General features: G+C 41.0%; 1 protein-coding gene across 4 annotated transcripts in view; it reads right to left on the reverse strand.

The window, feature by feature from the left end:
- The window catches only part of ntrk3b (neurotrophic tyrosine kinase, receptor, type 3b), a 176,159-nt gene that overhangs the window by 23,284 nt on the left and 128,903 nt on the right, over positions 1-23,972 (reverse strand). For all 4 annotated transcript variants that reach the window (XM_056371538.1, XM_056371529.1, XM_056371546.1 and 1 more), the window contains 3 exons: positions 18,337-18,525; positions 5,914-6,044; positions 1,294-1,466 (listed from right to left, as the gene is read on the reverse strand). In XM_056371538.1, coding sequence (XP_056227513.1) covers positions 1,294-1,466; positions 5,914-6,044; positions 18,337-18,525 — 493 coding nt within the window. The remainder of the gene's footprint in view (positions 1-1,293; positions 1,467-5,913; positions 6,045-18,336; positions 18,526-23,972) is intronic.

Genomic DNA, 23,972 nt, shown 5'->3' on the forward strand with positions numbered 1-23,972 from the left:
TATTGTAAGTCGCACATTTACCAAAACAAGTTGACTATGGGCTGTGAGCTCTTTCCCTGCTTAGCATATCTGGGTGACGCTGAAGAACTCATTTCCTGTGAGACGTTCCCGCTGTTCTCATCACCCTCTCGTCACTGTGATTACAGGCACTGTGCAGGGATGACTACAGCTATCTCACTCTCTCTTAGGCTGCCTTTCTTTTTCCACCTCTTACTTTTAGTGCAATTCAATGTTCTTTGCTTTATGTGTGTATGTAATAATTTTCTTAGACTGTACCTTTTAGTCTCTCTACTTCACACACATGTGGCGGTGGCCAACTGAGTGCAGGCCACACACAGTTTATCTGAAGGTTGAGATGGACCTGCACGTCAAATCCTCTATTCACTCCTGTTGATTCCCTACACAGCTCATCTGTTAAATGTGACCAACAGGACCAATAGACCAAAAATCAGCCACATCTTGCACCTTGCATGAAAGAATTTCATCATTCGCGACATTGCCTTTCATTTCAGGAATGATTTCCCAACAGAAAGTCTTCACGCACTCTTGAATCCACATGCACACACTCACACACACACACTCACACACACACACACACACACACACACACACACACACACACACACACACACACACACACACACACACACACACACACACACACACACACACACACACACACTCACACTCACACACACACACTCAATTGCAACATGTCATTTTTTCAACTATTGCTCAAGCTTCAAAAACAAAGTAGACCACACACACACACACACACACTGGTGCTGTCAACGCGTTTGAAATAGCACACTTCTATCCCTGACTCCTCCTTTGCACACTGACATCAACCAGTGAAGCTTCCCATTACCAAAGTGCTCGCTGTACCGGCATCGTGTCGCTTTTGTTGAGGCTTATCAGAGGTCACTTCCCCCGGTACAGTCTGACATTACAGCACAAAAGCACTAAAGCACTCATGTTTGCTAAACCAGAAAGCTGTGAAGTTTGCTAGATATTGTATCAGCAGCAGGATTTTCACGAAAGAAATGTACTTTTCTCCAACTCTTGAAGTTTACATTTACATACTGGTTGGTGGCCACTTCCATCTAAAAGCTCTGACCAGTACCTCGAGTGAAAAAGCTCCTAGGTAGCACACATACATATTCACACTGCAATATGCTTTCACCCACTGTAGTTTGCTTCTTTCTGTTCATATGATCACTATCTAATTTGCTCAGCCAGCACTATCCAGGTGTATCAAGGTTAAACTGACTGAACCTTCAGTGAAAAACTGACCTGAGGAATTTGTTGAGGTCTCCATGCTTCATGTATTCGAACACCATGATGAGTGGGTCTCCGTCTACACACACGCCGTAGAATTTAACAATGTGGTCGTGCTGCAGGTTGGTCAGCAGCTCTGCCTCCCTCTGGAAGTCCTTCCTCGCTGACAGGTTGGGATCTTTCAGCGTCTGAAAGGGGAAACGGTGATCCAGATTTACACAATGCTATGTGTTCATTTGTTGATGCAAAAAGTTTACTACTTTGGTGACCATATGAGGGCAACATCCTTGACACAAGGAGCTCTTGAACACAACATTATTCTTGGCCTCTGCGAGGCAATGGTCTAAAAATGTTTCTCCTCGGGCTAGACCTCCGTCATTGTGTCCAGCCCCTGAATTGCACTGGCTTGTCTCACATCTTCTACTCTCTCTCTCTGTCTCTCTCTCTCTCTCTCTCTCTCTCACACCACTCCCTCTAACAGTAATCTAAGTTACTCACTGCGCTCCTCCTTCTCCTGCGCTCCTCTATAATCCAATTAGTAAAGTCCCTTTTGGTTTCAGACATCCACTCAGTGTGCCCATTTGTCCTTCAAGTTTTAACATTGCTCCAGGAATGGCAGTGCTGTTCAGCTGTTCGGTCAGTCCACCACTGAAATATTTTAATAAATCTTGGATGGATTGCCATGAAATTTTGTAAAGACATCCATGGTCCCCAGAGGATGGCTACTGACTTGTTGATCACCTGACTTTTCCTCTACCTCCATCATGACTTTGACAGTTTGGGTTGTGAGTGACATGGCTCGACAGCTGTTGGTTTTTCCACTAAATCGTGGTGCTGGGATGATCAAGTGTGTTGATGCTCCAAATACGTTGTATCAGCATTAGAAAATAACAAAATACAATGTGGAAACAATAAAACTTTACAACTATTAATACTAACTCAGTCTCTCTCCAAAGTCTGTGGATAATAGCCACAGGCTAACACGCTAACAGGCACTGCATCTACTGTCTGACTTTGTTATATGAATGAATCCGCCAAGCGCCAAAATTCCTAAGCAGTCTCTACGGCATTCTCCGGCACACGGGCTGCAGCTCAGCATGTACATGAAGGACAGAGTCGAGTTGAGTACACAGGTTTGAACAGGGCTGCATGAAAAACGAGTGGATGGAAACACACTTCTAGTCTAGTCTTACGCTCAGAAAACTGTGACTTTTTTGTCACTGCCTCCAGCCGGTCCACACCTGCACCAGGACTCCATAGGAAGGAATGGAGGAAATGACAAGAGGAATCTGTTGCTGTTCAGGTACTGAGTTATTGTGGTAAACACAACACCGAATCTACACAAAGTTTACTCATATTTCCTTTATCTTTAACAACATAGCTTTGAAACTGTGAACGAGTCCGTCCAGATTCAATGGCATCTTGGTATAGTGATACAGTATACAGCATCTATGCATTATATCCACCTAGTAATCCTGTGCATTGCTTTTAAGGCAGTGATGACTACAGCTGTAAAGCTCAGGCAGAACAGGTGCAGCCAGCTGGAACAATAACTGTACACACAACAAATTGATCTGATTGGTAATAGCATCAAGTAGCGAGTCCCTCGAACTCTTTTCAAGTGAAGGACACATGAAATATCAAATCTTGATGGGATGTCAGTTGAAGCCGCCGGTATTAGAAAAAAAGGTGGGAAAGAAAATCAAATAACAGCAATAAGGCGCATTATTGCAGCCTCAACTGGAGGAAAAAAAAGACTCTTGACACTTCATCAGCAACAGGAAAATAAAGCAACTTGCTCCTCTTGATCTTCTCGGCCTTGAGTCCTGCTTTCCCAGCCTGCTGCTGACATACAGATGGAAAGACCTTGGGATAGAAATACATTTACCCGTATGTGCTCTTCCTGCAGTGAAATGCTGGAGGTGGTTGAGATGTACGGCAGAGTAGGTAAAATGGCCATAAAATTCTATTACCAAATCAAACCGCACTCTTAAGGAAATGTTTCTTGTCTGGGCATCCCTCCAAAACAATACCTTCAAGTGCTCGACTACAATAAATTGAGGGAAAGGGCTGCAGTGAATTTTCCCTTTGTTGACCTTTAAGAGTATTCAGAGAGCCTCTTCCTGTTTTATCACAGACAGGAACATGTTCAGATGAAAATGCACATTGCATTGTGTTTTAAAGCAAAGAGATAATTGTGGAGGAGGCTTATTATGAAACAGCTTTTTGTTAATCCTGTAATACTAAGGAAAGGAAGTGACAGCCAGACACTCCATCATCTTCATCTAACCTCTTAGGCGAGGGTGGGTTTTTTCTTTTTCTTTTTCAGCTGTTTCTGACTTTCTCTCCTGGGGAGGTTTGCTGAGTCTGCAACCTCTTAGTCGGTCTCACCCTGCTTCACATTCATACCGTTTCTCATATTCACACTGGGAGCTGCCAAGCACAACTTAATGGTGAGCGCTGTAAAAGCACTGAGAGCTGCCACACAAGGACAATTGCTTTAGTGCCTTAAAGTCTTTAAAAGAAAAAAGGAAGTTCACTTGTATTAACTTTGTTTGACAGTAAATGCTGGTTCCTGCCACTTCAACAGGTGTTGGGTGGATACAAAGACAGGTACAGCTCGGAGCACCCAGTGGCTATTCATAAGTCTAGTGGAACCAGGTATTCAGTGATGGTGGTCGGACACCTCAGTGGGCCATGGCGTGGCATTCAAATGAAGTTGCCTATTCAGTCACGTGGACCAGCCAGTAGTGCACCTGGGTCAGGATCAGCTTTGTTTAGGTGAGGATAGGAATCAGTGATCCTTTAAAGATGCATCAGGTCAGTGAATGGTGATTTCTGATGTACACTAAGTAGTTACTATTTGTAAGACTAGTGGAGCTACACAAGCAGGAATGATGGTTATACCAGTGCCATGGCATTCAGAGGAAACTCCCTGTCAAGCCAGAGGGGCCAGACCTGGTAGTTCAGCCGTAGCTGTCATGAGCCGCCAAGTTACTTGAGCTCATGGTTCCTTGTGTTTAATGTTTCCCTGTTTTATTTTGGTAACCACTGTCTTGTCAAGTTTCCCTCCTGTCTTTCAACTGTGTCTCATTGTCTCCCCTGCCTTATTTAAGTCCTTGTCTTCCCCTCATGTGTTGCCAGATCGTCTTTACCCCCCTGTGAGCGTTCCAGCATTTTCTTGTGTTGTCCCTCGTGTTTGTGTGATTTTGCCTCTTTTTTGACCAGCGAGTTTTGCCTGATGATTTTGATAATTTTGCCATATTGACTGATCACCTGTGTACCGATTTTTGGACTGATTAAAACTTTGAACTTGACCTTCGTCTTAGTCTGCTTTGTGGGTCTACAGCCAGTGTGCTTGACAGTAGCAGACACAATGATACACTCACCAGGCACTTCCTAGGTCCACCAATCAGCCAATCACATGGCAGCAGTGCAGTGCATAATATCATGCAGATACGGTTCAGGAGCTTCAGTTAATGTTCAGATTAACTACTGCAATGCCGTTCTGGTGGGCCTCCCTTAACGCACAGGGAAACCCTTACAGATGGCCCAGAATGCAGCGGTGCATCTGGTCTTCGATCAGCCTAAAAGGGCACATGTCGCTCCGCTGCTCATTGACCTCCACTGGCTACTCATGGTCGCCCGCATCAAATTCAAGTCACTAATGTTTTCCTTCAGAGTGACTTCTGTGAACTCAGTCATACAGGCTCATGCTCCTTCTTGGCCACAGCGTTCCTGGTCTCGTTTATAGTTCCACCATTGAGGAAGTCTTGTGATGACCACAGGGGTAGTACTATCTGGTCCTTCTTTCTTGCCTGGCTGTGTCTCATTGTTTCAGGAAATTGATGGGTGGAGCTGAGATCTTGTCAGGGACGCAACACACCTGAGTGGGCTGGAGGCTGGATTGCAGACCAATCCTCTCCATCTCTTCACCTGGCCTCCTCACCACTCACTCACACAGACACTGCATAGATACTGAGCTGCTGACAGACACACCCTGCTCCATTTTTGTCATTTACACAATTCAAACATTTATCATTTTTACGGACTATATGTGGTCTCTCTCTCTTTGTCACACACTGTTGAACTAGATTGTGACAATCTCTTGAAGACTCATCTCTTCTGAGAACCCCTCCTCCCCTAACACCTCTAACAACCTAACATACCTAACAAGCACTTAATATGCATTATGCACTTTCAATGCACCTCTTTACCTCATCTCCTTGCACTTCACCTTATTGAATAGATTTAGTACTTACACCGAGGTCTCCGACCGCACTGGAGCTTTAGTGATGGCTCTTGCTTGTAAGTGGCCAAATGAGTAAATGTAAATGTAAACATCAGAATCTCAGTCACTTTGAATGTGGCGTGATTGTTGGTGTGAGACGGCTGGTTTGAGTATTTCTGAAACTGCTGATCACCTGGGATTTTCACACAAAGGAGTCTCCAGAGTTTAAATTAAAAAAAAAAAAACAACAGCAGCTCTGCAGACGGAATCACCTTGTTGACGAGAAAGGTCAAAGGTGAATGGCCAGACTGACAGAAAGGCTACGGTGACTTATATAACCACTTTTTACAACTTGTGGTGAGCAGAAAAACATACATGCAAACATTTACACAGTGAAGATGTACCTTGACAGCCACCAGCATCTTGTCCTTGGTGGGGCTCAGGTTGTAACACTCTGCCAGGAAGACTTTCCCGAACGCTCCCTCACCCAACTCTCTCTTCAGGATGATGTCTCTCCGCTTTATATGCTGGACAACTGAAACACAGAGAGACAGGGAGAGAAAGGGGGCGGAAAGAGAAATATAAAGTCATTTTTTAAAACTTTCTGAGATATTAAACTCTGTCTTTTACTTGCAGAAACTCCCCTATCTCTAAAACATGGAAAATACAGAAAAAGGATAGAAAGAGAATATGAAGCAAGGACAGAGTACAGAGTTCATGCATGTGCTACACTATGTGGGTGCTGCTAATTTGCAGTATTTTAAATTCTGGTCATGATCTCAAGGTTTCTGAAGTTACAGCTTCTCTAAAGATGTCATGGTAAAATGCAACAAAGTGTGTACAAAATGATGCACAAAACATGTAAAATTCTCCGTTTGATGTAATGATGAATATATAATAAAAAAAAAAGCTGTTTGAATATTTCTCTCAATATCAGTGTGATTCAGCTGCAGTGAAGTGCTGAAAAAAGCAGTTACAGAAACATGTGATGTCAAACTGCAAAAAAAAAAAAAAAAATGTTTTATCTAACTTCAAAGCTACTTAAGAGAGAATGCTGGGAACATTCGGGTTCAAGTGGTTTTAAATCTGTGAAGCGCAAACGGCAAGATGACACTGGACCTGCAGAGCTACAAATCTCTTATCTGGATTCCTTGGTTTTACTGTTGGTATTGAGACAACTCCAGGGGATATTTTCTAATGAGGACAGAATTGTAAAATGTCTATTTCTGAAAAGTCTGTGTGAGTAAAATAAAATAACCGTCCCGCTGTCTCTCCCCATGCTTCTTATTCTATTCTTTCCTAATAACTCACTCTAACAGGATCATTTACAGGGTTGGAAAATCCAACCATTGTTTTCCCCTCTTGTGATTGTTTGCAGTGTTTGTGATCACAGAACTGAAGCTTACTCCTCTTTTGATGAGCATAACAAAACTGTCCAGGCTTGCAGGCTGACCACATTCATGAGAGCAAAAGACGAAATATGTGAGAAAGACAGAGATACAGGGAAAAAAAAAAAATTAGAAATAGTGAGACAAAAAGTATGGAAGCTGGTGGGTGTTGCTGGTAACATTTTACCCCGATTCCTGCCAGGTTCAGTATGAGTATGAGAGATGGGGAGGGTGCAGGAGTTGTTGGCTTCGGAGCAGAACAAGACAGGTTGTAGGTTTACCATAAAAACTGTACCATGTACTGCTTCTTTAAATGCAGGCATTATGTGAATGTACGAGGTGGGGCGTCATCGAGCGGCTCTCTCCGCTTTAGAATATGAATGAAATGAAGTGAGCATGGTTAATGCTTAGGAACAGAGAACTGTATAAATAGGTGAAGGGCCACAACAATGTTTTAAATGTTAAATTAAATGCTTTGTTAAGGGTTTAATTAAATGCAAACCTTTAGAATTAAATTCAATTTAATATTTGTAATCAGTGTGCCATATTTATCTAACAACAACTACAATATACAGTAAAGGCTAATGACACCAACTGAAAAACAGTCACCTTATTTTTCTTAATCTGTCCAAAACCTTTATGAACTCATGATTTCACTGCAAAGTAAATAAATAGACAATAAATAAACGGGGCACAATGAAATAATAATGAATTATTAAAAGAAAGAGGCAGAAATTAAATCAAGTTGAACTGATCAATGTCAGATTTGCATATTTTCCTTTTAGGAAAGAGAATGTCCTTGTACAAATACTGTTGTGTATAAAAGTTTATTTTTACAGCTTTTTCTTCTGTCTCTTGACCATGATGCTGCTGAGACATAATGCATTAGTCTTACTATGCACTTCATATTCAGGCTTCCAATACATTCTTGTTAGCCAAGCCACCAAGACTAATGCATTCTTCTTGGTAGACATGACAACATGTTGTTGAGGATGGAAGATATTTATTATCCTCCATCTGTACGTTCTTTGAGTTTTTCACAATCACATATGTCTCGTATATGTATCAGAGAAAATATGTTATTGAGGCCTCAGGAGCACATAGGTCAGTGTACACTGAGGAAACACTGATGTGTCTGCAGCAAGAGCTCATCAATCCGAGGTCATCAGCAACCACAACACAGACAAGTCAGTGTCGCTTCAGCTTCTCTCACCACCTGATGCTATTTGATCTCTATCTGTGGATGTGCTAACCATGTGACACTTTCAGTTCTCACACTGCACATTTGTGCAGGTATATGACGGTGTGATAAGGGTCTCAGATTTACCACCACTCAAAATTAGGCATCCCACATTTCTAGCAGGAGACTGACAATTTTTTTTTACTGAAACGTCAACTGTCGCCAGCAGGTTTAATCAGCTGTAGATTTTATCAAGCTAATTGAGCTAATGCTAGTTTGTTGAGAGACTGTCTCGGGCTAAGTTTTAAATGTTTCCACCTGATTTGTTTGAAAACAAGATCCCTATGATGGTATCTTAGAGGTCCCATACTGTATTAAGTGAGATTTCTTGTCTTTTTTGATTATAAAGCAGGTCTAGGTTCTATATTAATGAAAGTATAGATGAGTGAAAGTATAGTAGTGCTCAGTCCACAGAGAAATGCACATAGTCTGTATTGAGAAACTGAGCCCTCAAACGAGTTCTGTAACTTTTTGATGTCACAACATAGCAGTCACTGCTCTCAGCCGTGCCCCAAGCCTTGAGTGTTTACCTGAAGTCTACTATATTTTTATTAGATCACTCAGGAAACACCCAATCAGAAGAGAGGCTCTGAGCCTCCTCACTTCTGATTGGCTCACCGACCAATTATGTTACTAGAGCTCCAGAAAGAAGCCTGAGAGAGGAGATGTAAAACTACATTGTTTATACATGTTTTTTGGTTCTTCAAACCACAAATATATCTTCTTAAGGATCACCACTTCAAATAAAACAAAGGAAAAGTGTAAAGTACCCTCAGCATCCTCACCAGTAACTGAACAACGTGAAAGACATTCTTCTATGGCAGTGAAGAATGTAAGAGAGTCAGTATTATGACAAGGAAAAATGTGAAATCAGATTCATTTCATTCTAACTCAACAGTAATTGGCTGCTCAGCTTAAACACTTGGACAACCAAGACTGAGGTTAGATTAATGCTTTAATGTTATTGTTCATATTTAAGTCAAGTTGTATGTTTCACTTAAAATTGCAAAAGAAAGGACTGTAACCCTTGCTACCTGTTTTTCTGTTACGCAGCTTGTATATGATCTGCTACTCCTCAGTGTTTTTTGTGGCTTTACCTACCACCACCAAATAGTTCAATCTCTGAAATGTTCCATGAGTCATAGTCACAGATTACTGGTTCAGTCTGACTATTCCTCTTGAGTTTTGTAATTTCTCCAGAATCACCAGACCACCAGTGTCACCTGCTCCTCTGGTGTTTCCGCCAGACGGTATCTACCAACATTTCTGAAATCAGTGTTGAATATGAAGAAATGTCCCAGTTTTAAAGTAGATCAGAACAGAGGTGTCTGCAGAAACTGGCAGCCAGTTTGCAGGGTGAGAGCCCCACCAGGGACACTAACACATCAATGCTGTCAAATCTTCATCCTCCAAAAATCTGCTTTCCAAGACTTGAGAAAAACATCCTTAAGTCGATACACATACATTTTAATTCAAAATGTGTTATGACTGGCTTTTGTAGGCCAAATGTCTCTGAGACTTTCTCAGGTGACAAAGAAGCGGCGAGTCTGAAGAGTTTCCAGACTTACCGAACATCTTTCCACAGCTGAATTCTTCTCTACTACTGTACTGTCTTTAAGAAATATGAATAATATTTATCTTTATCCCTCACTTTAATTCTTTTCCCTGCAATCCCCCATCATTCATGATCACTGCAGGATCAGTGTTGGCCTTACTAGCGGTTGCCTGTCACGCTGATGATCCATCCACTGATGCTTATTCAGTGGCTGCACCCGTCATTAAGCTTCTATGGGTGAGATAGTTGGTGAATTGCCAAAAATATAAAAGAATGTGAAGGTTGTCATCCATCAGCAGGTGGAGGCCTAGAAAAAAAAGTTTTAACTCCCTAAAGCTGGAGCAACAACAGATTTATTTCTCTAACTTTTCCTCAGAAGTTAGTGTTTGATTGTTATCTTGACTTTTACTTTATTTATTTTCTCCTTTACAGTGATGTGAGGTGAGGTCTTATAGGATATGGATTTCTTATCTCACATGTGCAAATTGGAAATTAGCATCTGTTTTAATCATATTTAATCACTTTTATCAGAATATCTTCACTTTTATCTTTGTCATTATGTAAATTAACTAAACTGAAGCACACTAATTGTGAAATTAACTCCACCATTTTAACAATTCACCTCTCTGTCTGTCATTTTGCCTGCTACTTCTCACATAGTCTGCCTTCACTACATGAACTCGTCCTGCACTTTCACTCTGGGAAATTTTTTGTAAACATTCCTTTTAGCCCTCTTTAAGGCATCAAAAGTAACAAGCCGCTGTATATTATAGGTTAGATTTCAGTCAGGAAGGATTCAAAACCTGCCTTTAGCTGTCAAAATGTGTCAAGAGAAAGAATAATTAAATGTCACTGAGTAGAATAACTGATGAGCCGGTCTGAACTCCCTCATGCTCAACAAGCTATGTAGACTCTACATCAGGCAGCAGAACAGCGGTGACACTGTTCCTCCCGTAAGACGAACATCGCTGTCAACTTCACAGCTTTGTCAACAGGTTTTGGCAAATTTTCAAACCCATTTAGAGACTTTGTTTCCAAAAAGAGACTCGAGCATAAACAGACTGATACACAGAACCACACTGACATGCACTATATTACCTACAACAGGGATGTATTGTTGTATTGTAAGAGTAAGAAGGGTGTTGTGATATAAAAGTGACCACATCCATCATCACATCGTGACTGTGCCTACAGTCACCTCCAAAGTAACAAGTGTTATTTCATTTTTACACCTGCACCACTATTACTTATAGGAGAATCCAAGAAATAGTTCCTGTAGAACACATGATGAAAACATAGTCACTGAAATGCTATTCAAAAAAGGTTACGTTATGAGGAAAAATCCACAAGCATCTAATACTGAAATTACGCTTACTTAACTTCATCTTCTTGTTTCCCTCTGTGTCTGATGTACTTCATTGTTCATCATACTGATCACACTGAAAACCCTGCGCATCGATCTGTCCAAAGGGTGAGCGTAACCACTATAATCAACAGAACATCTCTGCTTTCGGTTCACATTTGACACCGCAGTAATTGTGGAGAGCACAATACAAGAATTTCACATCTATCTCAATGTTTATATTGCACTTAACGCAGAAGAAAAAGGCATTTTATTTCCATTTTCATTAAACTACAGTAGACACAGTGTTTACTGTAACCAGTCATTTCTTTAAAAGAAGACTCTACTGATTTAGCTTTGCACTCCAGGTGCCTGCATTAACTGGAATGCAACTTGACCGCTGACAGTTTAGTAATAGTTGCAGGTTTGGGTCCGTTGTACTAGTAGTGGCTAATGTAGCTACAGAGGTCTGGTAACATCACTTCTGTCATCCCCACATTTTTTTCACTCTCTAACTTGTAATCTTTTAGCCCCAACCAACGCTGACTCAAGTGACATCATATGAGGAAATTTATCAGACTTCATGCAGCCACAAAGAGCTTTATACACAGCTATTTCACATATGCAGTGGAATTCCCCTATAATAGAAGATTAGCGATTGTTGTTGATAGTTGAAACAAACTTGTTTAACTTATTTTGCCTATAATGGCATTACTACTTAAATGTATGCAGTGTGTTGTCATTACAGCCGGGTGGGTGGGGGTTTTGAAGAGATTCCAGACTTGTATTACAACCAGAGGTGATCCTAGACTCTGGAGGACCCCAGGCAAAGAGGACAATCGAAGACTATTGGCAGACGCCACAGTTTACAATTTGGGTAGATGCTATCTACATCACACATCATCAGGGCCATTATATAGTGTCTTTAAGGCTGTGCCAATATTAGAGGCTGTCGGGGGTCCATTTTCCCCTTGGGGGCCCTAAACATTCGCCTTGTTTGCCTCTCCTCACGGTGCACCTGAGATTACAACTAACAGATACTTGACTGTAGAACAGTTAAATAATATCTACATAACTGCAGCAAATTAATGAAGGAAAATGGGGGGCTCCTCAGAGAATATCACTGTGTCCACTGCTAAGACGCAAAATCGAACACCTGTTTAACTTTCCATTTGTGCCAGGTGCCCTTTCTTCCTTATTTCCTGGATGTAAATATTTTATCTCAGTTTGTTTCATTCAGCTGCTAAATAACCACTGACCACCTCATTCTCCTCACTTATGGGAATAAAGCAGCTATTATGTAGCATGCCTGACGATGGTGGCGAGGACAAGTTACTTTAACCTTCAGTTTCCTCTGCAGGCGGACTACGGCAGCGTCCTGCAGCCTATTTACCCAGATTGGCACGCTGAAAAGCCCTGAGATTAAATCTCTATCCCGCAGCTCAGCATCATTCATTTGTCCTGGCTCACCTGAGGCCTCGACGCCAGCAAACATTCTCCCTGGAGGCTGAGAGACAACGCAGCACCTAGATTTACTCAGCTAGTCAGGTCAGGCTTCTGGGGGAGCACAGATGTTTGGAGGGCTTTGTTCTGTACCTGTGTGTGTGCGCATTTGTGTGTAGGTGTGTGTGTGTGTGTGTGTGCATCTCACCACAGCTACCTGCCAACTTTTTCCAGTGTAAGTATGTGTGTGTATGTGTGTGTTTATGTGGATGTGTGAGGCTGTGTTTTTCTCCATCTACCTGCCAACTTTGAGCTTTCATGTGCGTGTGTGTCAGCCTCACGGGTGTGTCTGTGTGTGTGTGTGTGTCTGTGTGTGTGTTAATACTCCTCTGCCTCACAGCTTCCCTGAGTGTGCGCGATGGGTGGATCGATGTGTGTCTCCTGGTCATTGACAACATGTCTTTTGCAGGGCAGATGCTTTAATGGTGAGATGCACCGGCTCAGTCAGAAATGCTGAAGACATCCTCACTAATTCTTATTTCCTGCATCAGCTCTATGTTTAGCTACTTTGCACATAAAGTTATTATAAATCAATCATACATTTTTTATGAGGGACAATCAAGAACAAAAAAAAAAACACTTCTACATTAGCTCAGCGCTCATAAAATATTACTTCTATAACTTTAGATTAAAACTCAAGCATGTCATGAATCTTTACAACTGGTTACTTATCACACATTCTCTGATTAATGGTGCAAACACAGAGACAAAGAATTACAAGAGAAATGTGTTGATACTAAGAGCAATTAACATTATACTCAGACTAACTTGCAAAAAAATTGACAAAGTTTCTGGTGACTTACCAAGGAATCCAAAGGAAAATAAAAACTATACTTATAGTTTAGCCCGTCTACATAAAGAGCCCTGCAGGGTGTTAATAGTTGGGTGAGAGGTACTCATCCAGCAGCTAATAGCATACAAAATGCTCTCCACCATTAAATTCACTGCAGCGCAGGGGCTCTGTGTCAGTTGGCATCGTTGGGCAACTGTGACATGAACACCAGCATTTACTGTTGACTCTCAGCGGGAATCTCCTCCTAACCTGCGGCGGCTGGCTGACTGCCGGCCTGCGTCTCTGCTGCTGCTGCCTGGCCTCGGTGCACACTCCGGCCTGTGTGACTTACCCCCAATGCCTGGCTAAGATGTAAAATCATCCTGATGATACTTTATGGTCAGAAATGTCTGGAAATGAAGACAAGGAATAAGCTGGCTGCAAGGATAAAAGGGCAGGCAGCAGACGGACAGACGGACTTCCATAATCTTCCACATTAAATATATAAATAAATATGATGTGATATGATTAAATCTTATGAAATCATCATGTAATCATATAAACAAGTTATGTAAAATGAATAAATGAACCAACAAATTGTGAAATAACTGAATTCATAAATAACAGCCACCTCTTTATTATGAAATCCTATTGCATCATTCTTATTTTTATCTAGTTTATTTCATTATAGCGGTCCTTTATAATGGTATTTTTCTTAATGACACCTTTATTTCATAATGACAAACCTACTAAATAAAGTTACTTCAATGACAGTGGAGTTGTCACCAATCATCGCCCCCCTCACCTTTCAACCAAACACGTAGCAGCCCATTTTCAGAAGGACTGGGTTTTGCTCAAAAAGAACTAGAAATAGTTGTGTCAGGTATGAAAAAAAAAAAAAAAGTTTAAACTCCTGCCTTTGTCGCCTCCACAACAATCATTGTGTGAAATGGGCGTGAATGTTGAATTGTTGGTTTTGGAAAGTGAGAGGCACTAGCCTAACCCTCCTCACAATCTCACAAACAAGTGCAGCCAGTAATATGAGCAGCTAGCTACAGCAGCATGTGTAACCTTGTTAAGCAAAACAAGAGGAAATGTTAGATTCTGTCCCTGTACACTGTATTTATTATGGTCATGATGAAAAAACAATGTCTTATAATTTCTTTCTTTACTCATTTATTGGTTTATTTAATATTTACACAATTTATTCAAGTGGATATTTATTTCATTATGTCTTGTATATTTAGTGGCTCCATAGCATATATATACAGATAAAATTGTGATTGATTTCCTTTTAACAATAGCTTCTCTCTGGGCACAACCTTGGTGTTATTGCTGGATTAAAGTTTAAGCATTAAGTACACTTAAGCACTAAGTACTTTACACTTGCTGCTCAGGGGAAGTTCTTTAAATGTCTTGACTGCCTGCATAGAATAGTTGTATTTGACGTCTGAGAGGAGAGGCGTGATATCCACCCTGAGCTATTAGTCCCCACAGATACAGTAGAAACTTTGTCTGGGTGTGTTTTACTCTGCTGCCTCAGTGATGGGAATGAGCTGTTCATTACGGCGCTGACCTGTCAACACTCATGACGATGTTATTTTAACATCCACCTTTGTTCTCATGTTAATGACCAAATTGGTCATGTGTTGTTGTAAGTTGTTATAGCAACTGTTTTTTTTTTAGTTTACAGTGTCAGGAGCCAAAGACGTGGAGAGATTGTTTAGTATTTTCATTGATTCATTGAGCATCTTCACACCTCCAATTAAATGCGTTTGCAGAAGCAAGCATTTTCAATTTACTCTTTAACTTATTTAATTACATACTGCTTAGTCTGTGTAGCTGTACTGTATGTAGACTAAAAAAATGGCACTTCTGGAAGTTTGTCTGGTGGAATCATTTCAATGTGAATGGAGTCTAAATACAGTTTTCACAGGATTGCACCTGGCATCATCATGCATCTTTTTAGAGAAGAAGCTCTTCTGTTTAGCTCTTTTTTGAGCTGAGCTGAGGGAACATATCTTGGACTTCTACAAATTAAAGTAGGTTGTTTGAATCCACAACTGGCCCGAATGTGGGGCTGTTCTCTTTCAAAATATAATTCATGGAATAATAGTCTTGGAGGATTACTGCCTCTCAATCAATCTGCTCTCTATTTCCATTCATTTGCTGAACTTTAAAGCTACGAAATTAGTTACTCCTTGTCTCTGCTGGAAACATGTTAATCTTCAAAAACATCACCTTAAGCATAATTATGTCTCTGTTACTCCAAAAGCAGAGGGGACAGAGTATGGGTTTGTCCGAGCTGTGCCCACATGTGATATCCCTAATAACATGGATATAATGAAAGGATACGCGCTATACTCCAACATCAAAAGCTATTGTCTAATTTTGGCCAGCGGGATGTGACAAATCCGTAATTAAAATAGCAAGTTGAGTGATAAAACAAAGCCACTTGCTGGGAGACAGCGAGTCCCGCTAGATATGGATCTGTCATTAGACTAAAGAATTGTCCTCTGCCTTTTCAGCCTTTATCTCCCTAATGCGGCTACGTTTCCCCAGGATTGGCCTTTTTCAGCTGGAAAAAAACGGCTGATCTCAACGAACGTCCTAATCAGTCACGGCTCGGCTGTTTACCGCATTGAAAATTCGAGGCCACTGGTTCATGCGGAAGATGAACCAATTGCATGACAGCGCTTCATGTTTTTAAATTGGCATCAGAATGACAACACATTTGCTAACGCTTTTTTTCGTAATGCCCTCAATCTCTCGAGCTTCTTTACAACGGTATGCTTACAGGTCACTGGTTCAACTAGAGGACGACTACAATTGGATGATTTTTATGTCATTTTTTTCATGTTTCTTCCTGCAGTGAGGAAGTGACAGCAGCACTTTTCTATTCTTCTACTTCTACTGTTCAGGTGCTACAGCCTAACAGCAAAGATACAAACAACACAACAAAGATATTGTATATATATATTTTTATATATATATATGATATGATATGATATGTATATATATATATATATGACTATGCGACTTGTGCAGCAGGTGATTTCCGATCAAATGAAGCTGTTTTAATAGAAGCCAGTCAACAGCAATAGACTGCCCCCCCCTCCTCACTATTATTGTTGGAGATGATTTTGAAATGCACATAGCCCAACAGTGAGGAACACTATAAATTACCCAGAGGACTGTTGGGGGAAACAGGCTGGGACTGACCTGAACTCTTGATTGACATAGGTAAGAAGAAGTGTGGGTGTGTTGAAATTTATGTGTGCTGGTGTGACTATGGAGAGGTCTCTCTCTCTCTGTGTGGATGTGTGCGTATGTGTGTGTGTGTGTGTTTGTGTGTGTGAGACAGAGAGGGAGGGAGGGAGGGAGAGAGAGAGAGAGAGCGAGAGAGAGACACCCTAGCAGCAAGCTATTCTCCTGGATAAGAAGCTTTCAAGTAAATGAATGAATACATTATGGATTGGTGGCTACGACCATCAATAAAGCAGCCATACTGTGTGTGAGCTGAGTGAAGCTCTTTGGTTGACACGTGACGCTGCAAAACAATCAGACTGAGCAAGGCCAGCAGGACAATGGAGACCCAAGGGAGACCTGGCTGAAGACACTTATCAAACCACAGAGCAGTTGGAGGAAAGTGAGGTGACATATCGGCAGATTCGCTCTACCTACGAGCCACGCTAACAAAACGCCTACATCCACATGCATGCACAGCTTCAGTTCCACTGTTGTACACCTACACACATACGGATATACACATGGATACACAGACTTTTCCTTTCCCTGTGTGTGTATCCTGAGGGTAAAGAATACATTCATATTCAGGGAATGAGCTGCAGAGGCAGAAGCCATTCAGAGCCATTTTGTTTTTCCAGCCGATGGCAGAAAGCAGTGGCCATTATGACCTTGTGATGAATTCAGGGTTCATTTCTCACAGTTTCCTTTTTCATGCATGTACAGAGAATTAAATTAGAAAAAAAAAGACAAGGGATGCTGTAGTCTGAGAAAAAGAACATTGGGTAAAGCGTACGTCAAAGCTGCCATCATGCACATGTATGGGCTGACTTTCAATTCCAGGTGCACAGTAATCGAGAGAAAGTTTCATTTGTGTGCACTGTCATTTATTCATTAGCTCACAATCAGATCTCCTGTGCAAGGCATGAGATGTTATAAATCAGTCACCGGCTGGCCATTAACAATTCATGTAATTCATAATACATAAGATTCGTCATTTATTTATCACCTCTAAATGGGATTTCCTTCCTTCTCATTGGCTCCAACTCAGAAGTCAACTTATCCCAGCCTGACCAACGGCCATGTTGAGAGTGAGCCAAGATGTAAACAATGCAATTTGAAGTTGAACAGGACCAGGATAGCCTGATCTGGTGTGCTGCCATCCAGAAAGGAGGAGAGTCGTTTCTCTGACTAAATCCAGTTGGTTTGACTAGTATCATCTGGAAGGGAAGCAGCAGGCGCAGGCTGCGGCTGGCTGCTGGCACAGTTGTTTTCTGCTGATTCTCTTGAGCAGTTGATGTAATTGTGAGTAATTAGGCCTTAAAGTGGTCTTTTCTTTCCCCAACCTGGAACATGAGTCCCGAGGGAGAGTGGGGGTGGTGGTGGTGGTGGGCTGTTTGAACACCACTACCTAGTACAGAGAAGGCAGCTTTTTGTCTAAACAGATCCTATGTAAAGTGCCTGGAACTGTGCCACCATATGCTAACACCATACAATCACAATGACTCTGTAGATGACACTGAAATTATGCTATTACCCCAAGGGCCCTAGCACATCTAATTGTAAAGATAAACAGCAAATTACACTGGAGATGCAATGGTTGGAATGAGTCTCATAAAAACTTCCTATTTGGTATCTGGCTCTCTGACCAGATGTTGCTATTTTCAATGGAGGTTTATGTTTGTTAAATGCCTTACAAGTTCAGTATACTGAGCCTCATATGAGGGACACACTGCTGTGATAAAGGGGTGCCAACAAAGAGAAACTTTAAAGAGACTTACGGGTGGTTGGCTTGTTGCAGTTGTGTCCATGTCTGAAGTATTGAGGATTCTCCACCACGGGAATACGAGTCATCCCTATGACAACCGCATCAGGACCCGCATCTAGAGTGCAGGGGGTAATAATCCCATGGTTGACGTGATGAAGGGGGCTGGCAGAGTCTTCCTCACCACTGATCACAGCTACTGGACCTGGAGGAAGAGCAGAAAAATGATGTCTTACTTAACAGTTTAAAGCTTCACTCAAAAATATATTTTGCTTATTTTCCCTTCACTTGGATGTTTTCAGCTTCACTGTACTAAAGGATGTGCTGTATGTGTGGAGTCTCAGTTTGACACGTGTTAAAATACCTTCATGTATCAAACCAATCACAGAAGAAACTCTAGTGTGAAAACAGGAAAGTTTACCTGTTGTTCACCCGGTTCAGACAAAGAAGACATATAAAGAGCCGCACATGAAGTTGCACAGACTGAAAGGAAGTAATTGATTGGACAGATTTCTGTCTGTCATTCTGCATCTTGTGCAGTGATATTACGGGAGGACACTGTGTTCTGGTACTCCGTATTGAAGAACTGCCAAAACAACACAAGCACAAAACATTTGACCAAGGGAAAATCTTCGCACTCATGTGGATGACACAGAAACATGTTACCGTGGTTACCAAATTATTTGCATAAATATATATGTTGCTCAAACAGATTTCACTTTCTGTTGTTGAGTTCATACTCAACAGATGTATTTAACAGTAATTTATGCTAAAATCATCACATATCTCCTATTATGAAATATGTTTTGCTTTCACACCACAAACAAACTGCACTTTTCAGTCTTGGTGTGGTTGTCTAGTCCACAGTCCCGAGTCTGACTGATTGCTCTCACACCAGCCCAAACCAAGCCAAGCAAACACACACACACACACACCAAATATAAAAGGTGTTAAAACACCCTTAGTTTTAATTAAAACTAAAAAGTGATGTCAAAAGGACTTGTCAAATGTGCACTCACACACAATCATCATTTATATTCATTACTCTATAAATACACCCATTCATTTATTCTCTAATGCCAAATCTGCAAAATCACTTACCATATCAAAATACTAATATGTGTTTAAATCATTATCAGTACAGAGCAGCAAGGCTGGAGTTTATGCTGGTTGAATTTATGGTGTCATACAACACATTCCTCATTACTAATAATGTCCTGCCTTTAATCAAAATTCAAAAAGTCAAGATTTGTTGTCAGCCAGTGTGATCCAGTTTGCTGTTCTATCACTGTCGTGTCAAAAGCAACACAGAGCTGTGACAACTGCAATCTTCAGGGAGGAGTGAGAAAGGAAAGAAAGAGGGAGGAGATGGGAGACAGCGAGTGAATGTAAAGTCAACACTAGCTGATTCAGTGGAGCGGTGACAGTGAATCTGTTTACCCACAAAGTTGAGTCTCTCTCTCACCTTGACAACACAGTAAATAGTAATCAAGACTCAGTCGTGTCAAATTATAGACCCTCAGCTGCAAGGGGGTGGGGCAGAGGTGGGGTGTGATGAAGTGACACATGTAAGCAGTGATTTATTTACAACATTCTCTTATGCTGGGTTTTCATACCTGAGCACCCACTTTATTGGAGAGATGCGCACAGCGGGGCACAGGTCTTCACCGGGTGACTACCTGCCCAACCAGTGGGGACAAGCCGCAAGCCACAGCTCTTAATCTCTGCTGATGCCTCTGACCCTCCACTGCACCGCGCAGGCAGAGAGACATATGCAGTATTCTGTTTCGAACATAACTACACTTGAAATAAAATCATAGAACGTCGTGATGAGTCACGGGTAAAAGTCTTTAAAACGTGAAAAGATATCTCAAAAGGATCCTAGTCTTAAGCTCTACTTTTTAATACAATATGAAATGGAATGAAAACCAATCTGATCAGACTGCAGCACCAGATGGATGAGGCCTTGGGGAACGCCTGGCCTCACTCCAAACTACAGCACTCCAAACTACACAAAAACCTCTCACTTGATTTCTTCGGATATGAAGGTTTTCTGAGGAGTGAAGGGGAAACTATACTTCTTGACTTGAGAACATCCTAAAATTGCATTTATGTTACCTCAGTGATGAAAAGGCCCAACGGTCTCTGAGAGGGTTTTTATCATCTGAGATGTTGCCTGTGCACAGAATGGAATTCAGCACTGGACAGTTCCCCTCCAAACATATATCTGAGAGTAAAGTTCCTCTCACCAGCTGTGATTTATTCAGGAGAAATGGAAAATGAAATGAGCTAACTTTTGACTATTTTCCATTCTTTTCATGTCTCTTTCCTCTCACAACTTTTATTAGTGGTTTTATGGTTCATGCAGAAGGTGAATTTAGTCAGACCTGGTTTTTCAGCCCTAATTTTTCTATTACTGAAGTTACTGCAGTATTAAGATATGAGAGGTGTGATGATAAATATATCTACATCTACCTTAAATCAACATGAATAAATACACACTGACACTGACTTAAGTCCATTGGTCTCCAAGCATCTCAATCATATAAATCACCTGGCACTTGGATCATTTTTGGGATGTAAAGCACAAAATCTGCATATTTCAGGAATAGTTTCAACATTTTGGGAATCAGAGTAAGATGCAGAGATTGATGCCACTTATGAAGGGAAATCTCCCTTTAGTTCTAAAGTATGGTAAAAATACTTTGCACCATGATTGCCTTTGATTTTATTAAACCTAACAAACTGAACAGTGAAGCGTATATTGCATGCGTAACCAAAACTATTATTCTTAACATATTACACTGCCTGTGTCCCCCAGAGTCTATGCGCTCATTCATGTGTTTCATACATGTTTTGATATGTCTTGGGTGTTAAGAATTGTCCTTAGACCTTTATCTAAAGACATAAAACTCGTTTATGATCCAACCCACCTGTCTATAAAACATTGTGATAAGCTGTAGCTGCTGGGTCATTTTCAATTCATTCATTCATTTTTAAAAGGCAGAATATTTGTAGTAGCACAGAACATAACAGTGACGGACCACGGACTAGTACTGTCTGGCAGGAAGAAATGTGGCTTATCAAAATAAAACTGCTAATAAAGACAGGAGAGCTGTACTCTGTTCACGATGCCCTTTGAAAATAATGCTAATCCCAGCATCGACAGTAATAGAAATTGTTTGCAGTCTTGTTACCATCAGAATGTTTTATCGAGCTATACAGCAGTAGTGGTATACAAACACATTTCTACTAGTGGTATTGATCTTCTGATCTAACTCACAGTAAGAAAGCAACTAAGTGCACTAACCAAAAAGTCAAACCTTTGTGAATACAACACAAACTGTCAGATTGTCTAAATAATTCAATGCAATCATCTTTATCGCAAAAATGATGAAGTCAGACAAGACATTCAAGATCTATAGTTCATGGTTCCCTCTCACCTTATAACCAGCCTCACACACAACTGCATCTCTTACACAAGTTGGGGAGAATTCATCATCAAAGGACACAGCACTACAAGCGAAAAACCAAAATTATTCATTTAACATGTTTAGACCTACAGACAGGATTCCTTCTGGAAAAGTCTTAGGTCGCTGTGGCGTGCTGTTATTTGGTCATTAGTTAAATTGCTCACATCCGTCAGTGTTTTGCCTGCCAATCTGTTTCCCCAGCCAACATCCATCAATTTTTTTTTTTTTTTCTGAAAAATATGTCACTATCGCTAAGATTTCTCCATGATTCTCCAGGAGAGATGTCACTCCAATCGGCATTACTCAAAGTTCCTTCACGGTAACCTTCGGGAATCCAGGAAGTGTTTTATGTTTATGTAAGGTGCAGTTCGCAGGTGCATTAGCTAATTCAGCCAAATCAATTGATCAAGTGTGACATTTGCATCATCTGTTTCCCAGAGTTTAGAAGTCAATCTAATTTACTTTACAGGAGCAGAGACAGCGTGGCCTTCCCCTCCTGGGTTTTAAAATGGACCCCTTCGTTAAGGTATTGTTGAAGTGCTGGGCCAGCCGGTCTATTTGTGGACCAGGTCTGAATGATGAATTAAAGTAAAACTCCAACCTTTGAACCAGCCACACAAGCGACTTTTGTCTCCAGGCTTTGTCACCTTGTGAGCATAGTCACACTGAACTAAAACCAGAATAGTTTCAACAAGGAAAATAAAAGTCCCAGAAAAACTTCACACTCTAACTCTTGACTCTGATCTACTGGGCTTCAGATTATCCATGAGCAGGAGATTTCTGCCACTGCAGACACATTAACCTGCACCTCCTACAGGAAAGGAAAGTAATAGCAGCTGCAATTTTTCCAGACATTCGACTATAGACATTTTCTCTTTGCCACCTAGAGGCAAAGAAAGCTGCTGAAAAATTAACACTTGTAACAGGAAAGAAATAAGAACAATGACTGCAGTGTTTTTTTTTCCTTTTTCATTTTGAGTATCTGAGTGTGTGCTGTGTCATGTGTAAGTCTAACTTCCAGAAGTAAGTAGTAAAATAACTATCACCAAACAAAAATGATTGTATTGTATTGTACCCATTCTCTCTATAATGTAACCAGGAGGACGTAGAATACAGTCACCAACAACCAAAGGTGTAATTTCCAGGATGAGGATGGGAGAGACATGTCACCCTCCCTTTTAACTTTAGTTTTCTAACCTTAGTCTCTCCGAGCTTAGTTCTTAAAAAGAAATGTTGATATGCTTCAGGTATTACTGTGCACTCAGCAGTGAGTGGACTGGAGCGGCAAGTCAGCTTTGTGTACTTTTATTGCCCTGGGTTTCGCCTCTCAGGCCACATACAGCAGCTTATTGGTGAAGGGTGTTCAGCTTTTACCGTGTGCAGCCTGAAAGGGATTACCTGCAGACACGACTCTGGGCCGGAGAAAGTTCTGGTACTGGCGCAGCAGTGTGTGCTCTTCAGCTTATTCAGCAGAAAATATGCTTCAGTTAACAAAACTTCTAAATTTAAAATGTACAATACAGTATAAAACATTAAACAGGCCCACACTTCACAAACAGCAGATACATACAAGAACAAAATGCTCAGTGTCTGCAGGCGGCTGAAGTGTCCAAAACCTGTAGATGGCACACATCAACTCATCCACGTCTAACCTGTTGAAAGGATACGTTTTCTTATCTAACTTATTCCACTAACAAGTATTGCTTGTGTAGCCATAACCTAACATATATCTTGTATCATATATGTATCAAACACACTGTAGATTATTTTAAATCAATCCCACACACGCTGGGCTGTGCCTGGAAATAGTCACCAGAGCACCAAATATGTGTTAATCCTTAAATGAAAATAGTCCCCAACAAATAGCTTACCACTGTTTTATCAAAGCTCCAGTATCCAGCTGTTTTATGAAGTAGCTTAGTGCTTTTGTTTTTTAAAATCAAACTATATTTTTAAAGGCTGGCACAGATTGGAATAGAGCTGTAGGTCTTAAACTGCTGGTGTCTCTGGAACTGGATGATATTGGCCAGGGTCTAATTTTGGGTACTTTGCATCAGTGACATGTGTACTCGTTCATGTTCTACTCACCTGAATATTAGATATTATTAATATGTCAGTTCCTCATTTTTTCATCCTGGTTCTCTGCTGTGGGAACTTCACTTACCTAGTTTATTTATTT

Source organism: Seriola aureovittata, chromosome 1, assembly GCF_021018895.1.
Source record: "Seriola aureovittata isolate HTS-2021-v1 ecotype China chromosome 1, ASM2101889v1, whole genome shotgun sequence".
NCBI classification, from domain to species: Eukaryota; Metazoa; Chordata; class Actinopteri; order Carangiformes; family Carangidae; genus Seriola; species Seriola aureovittata.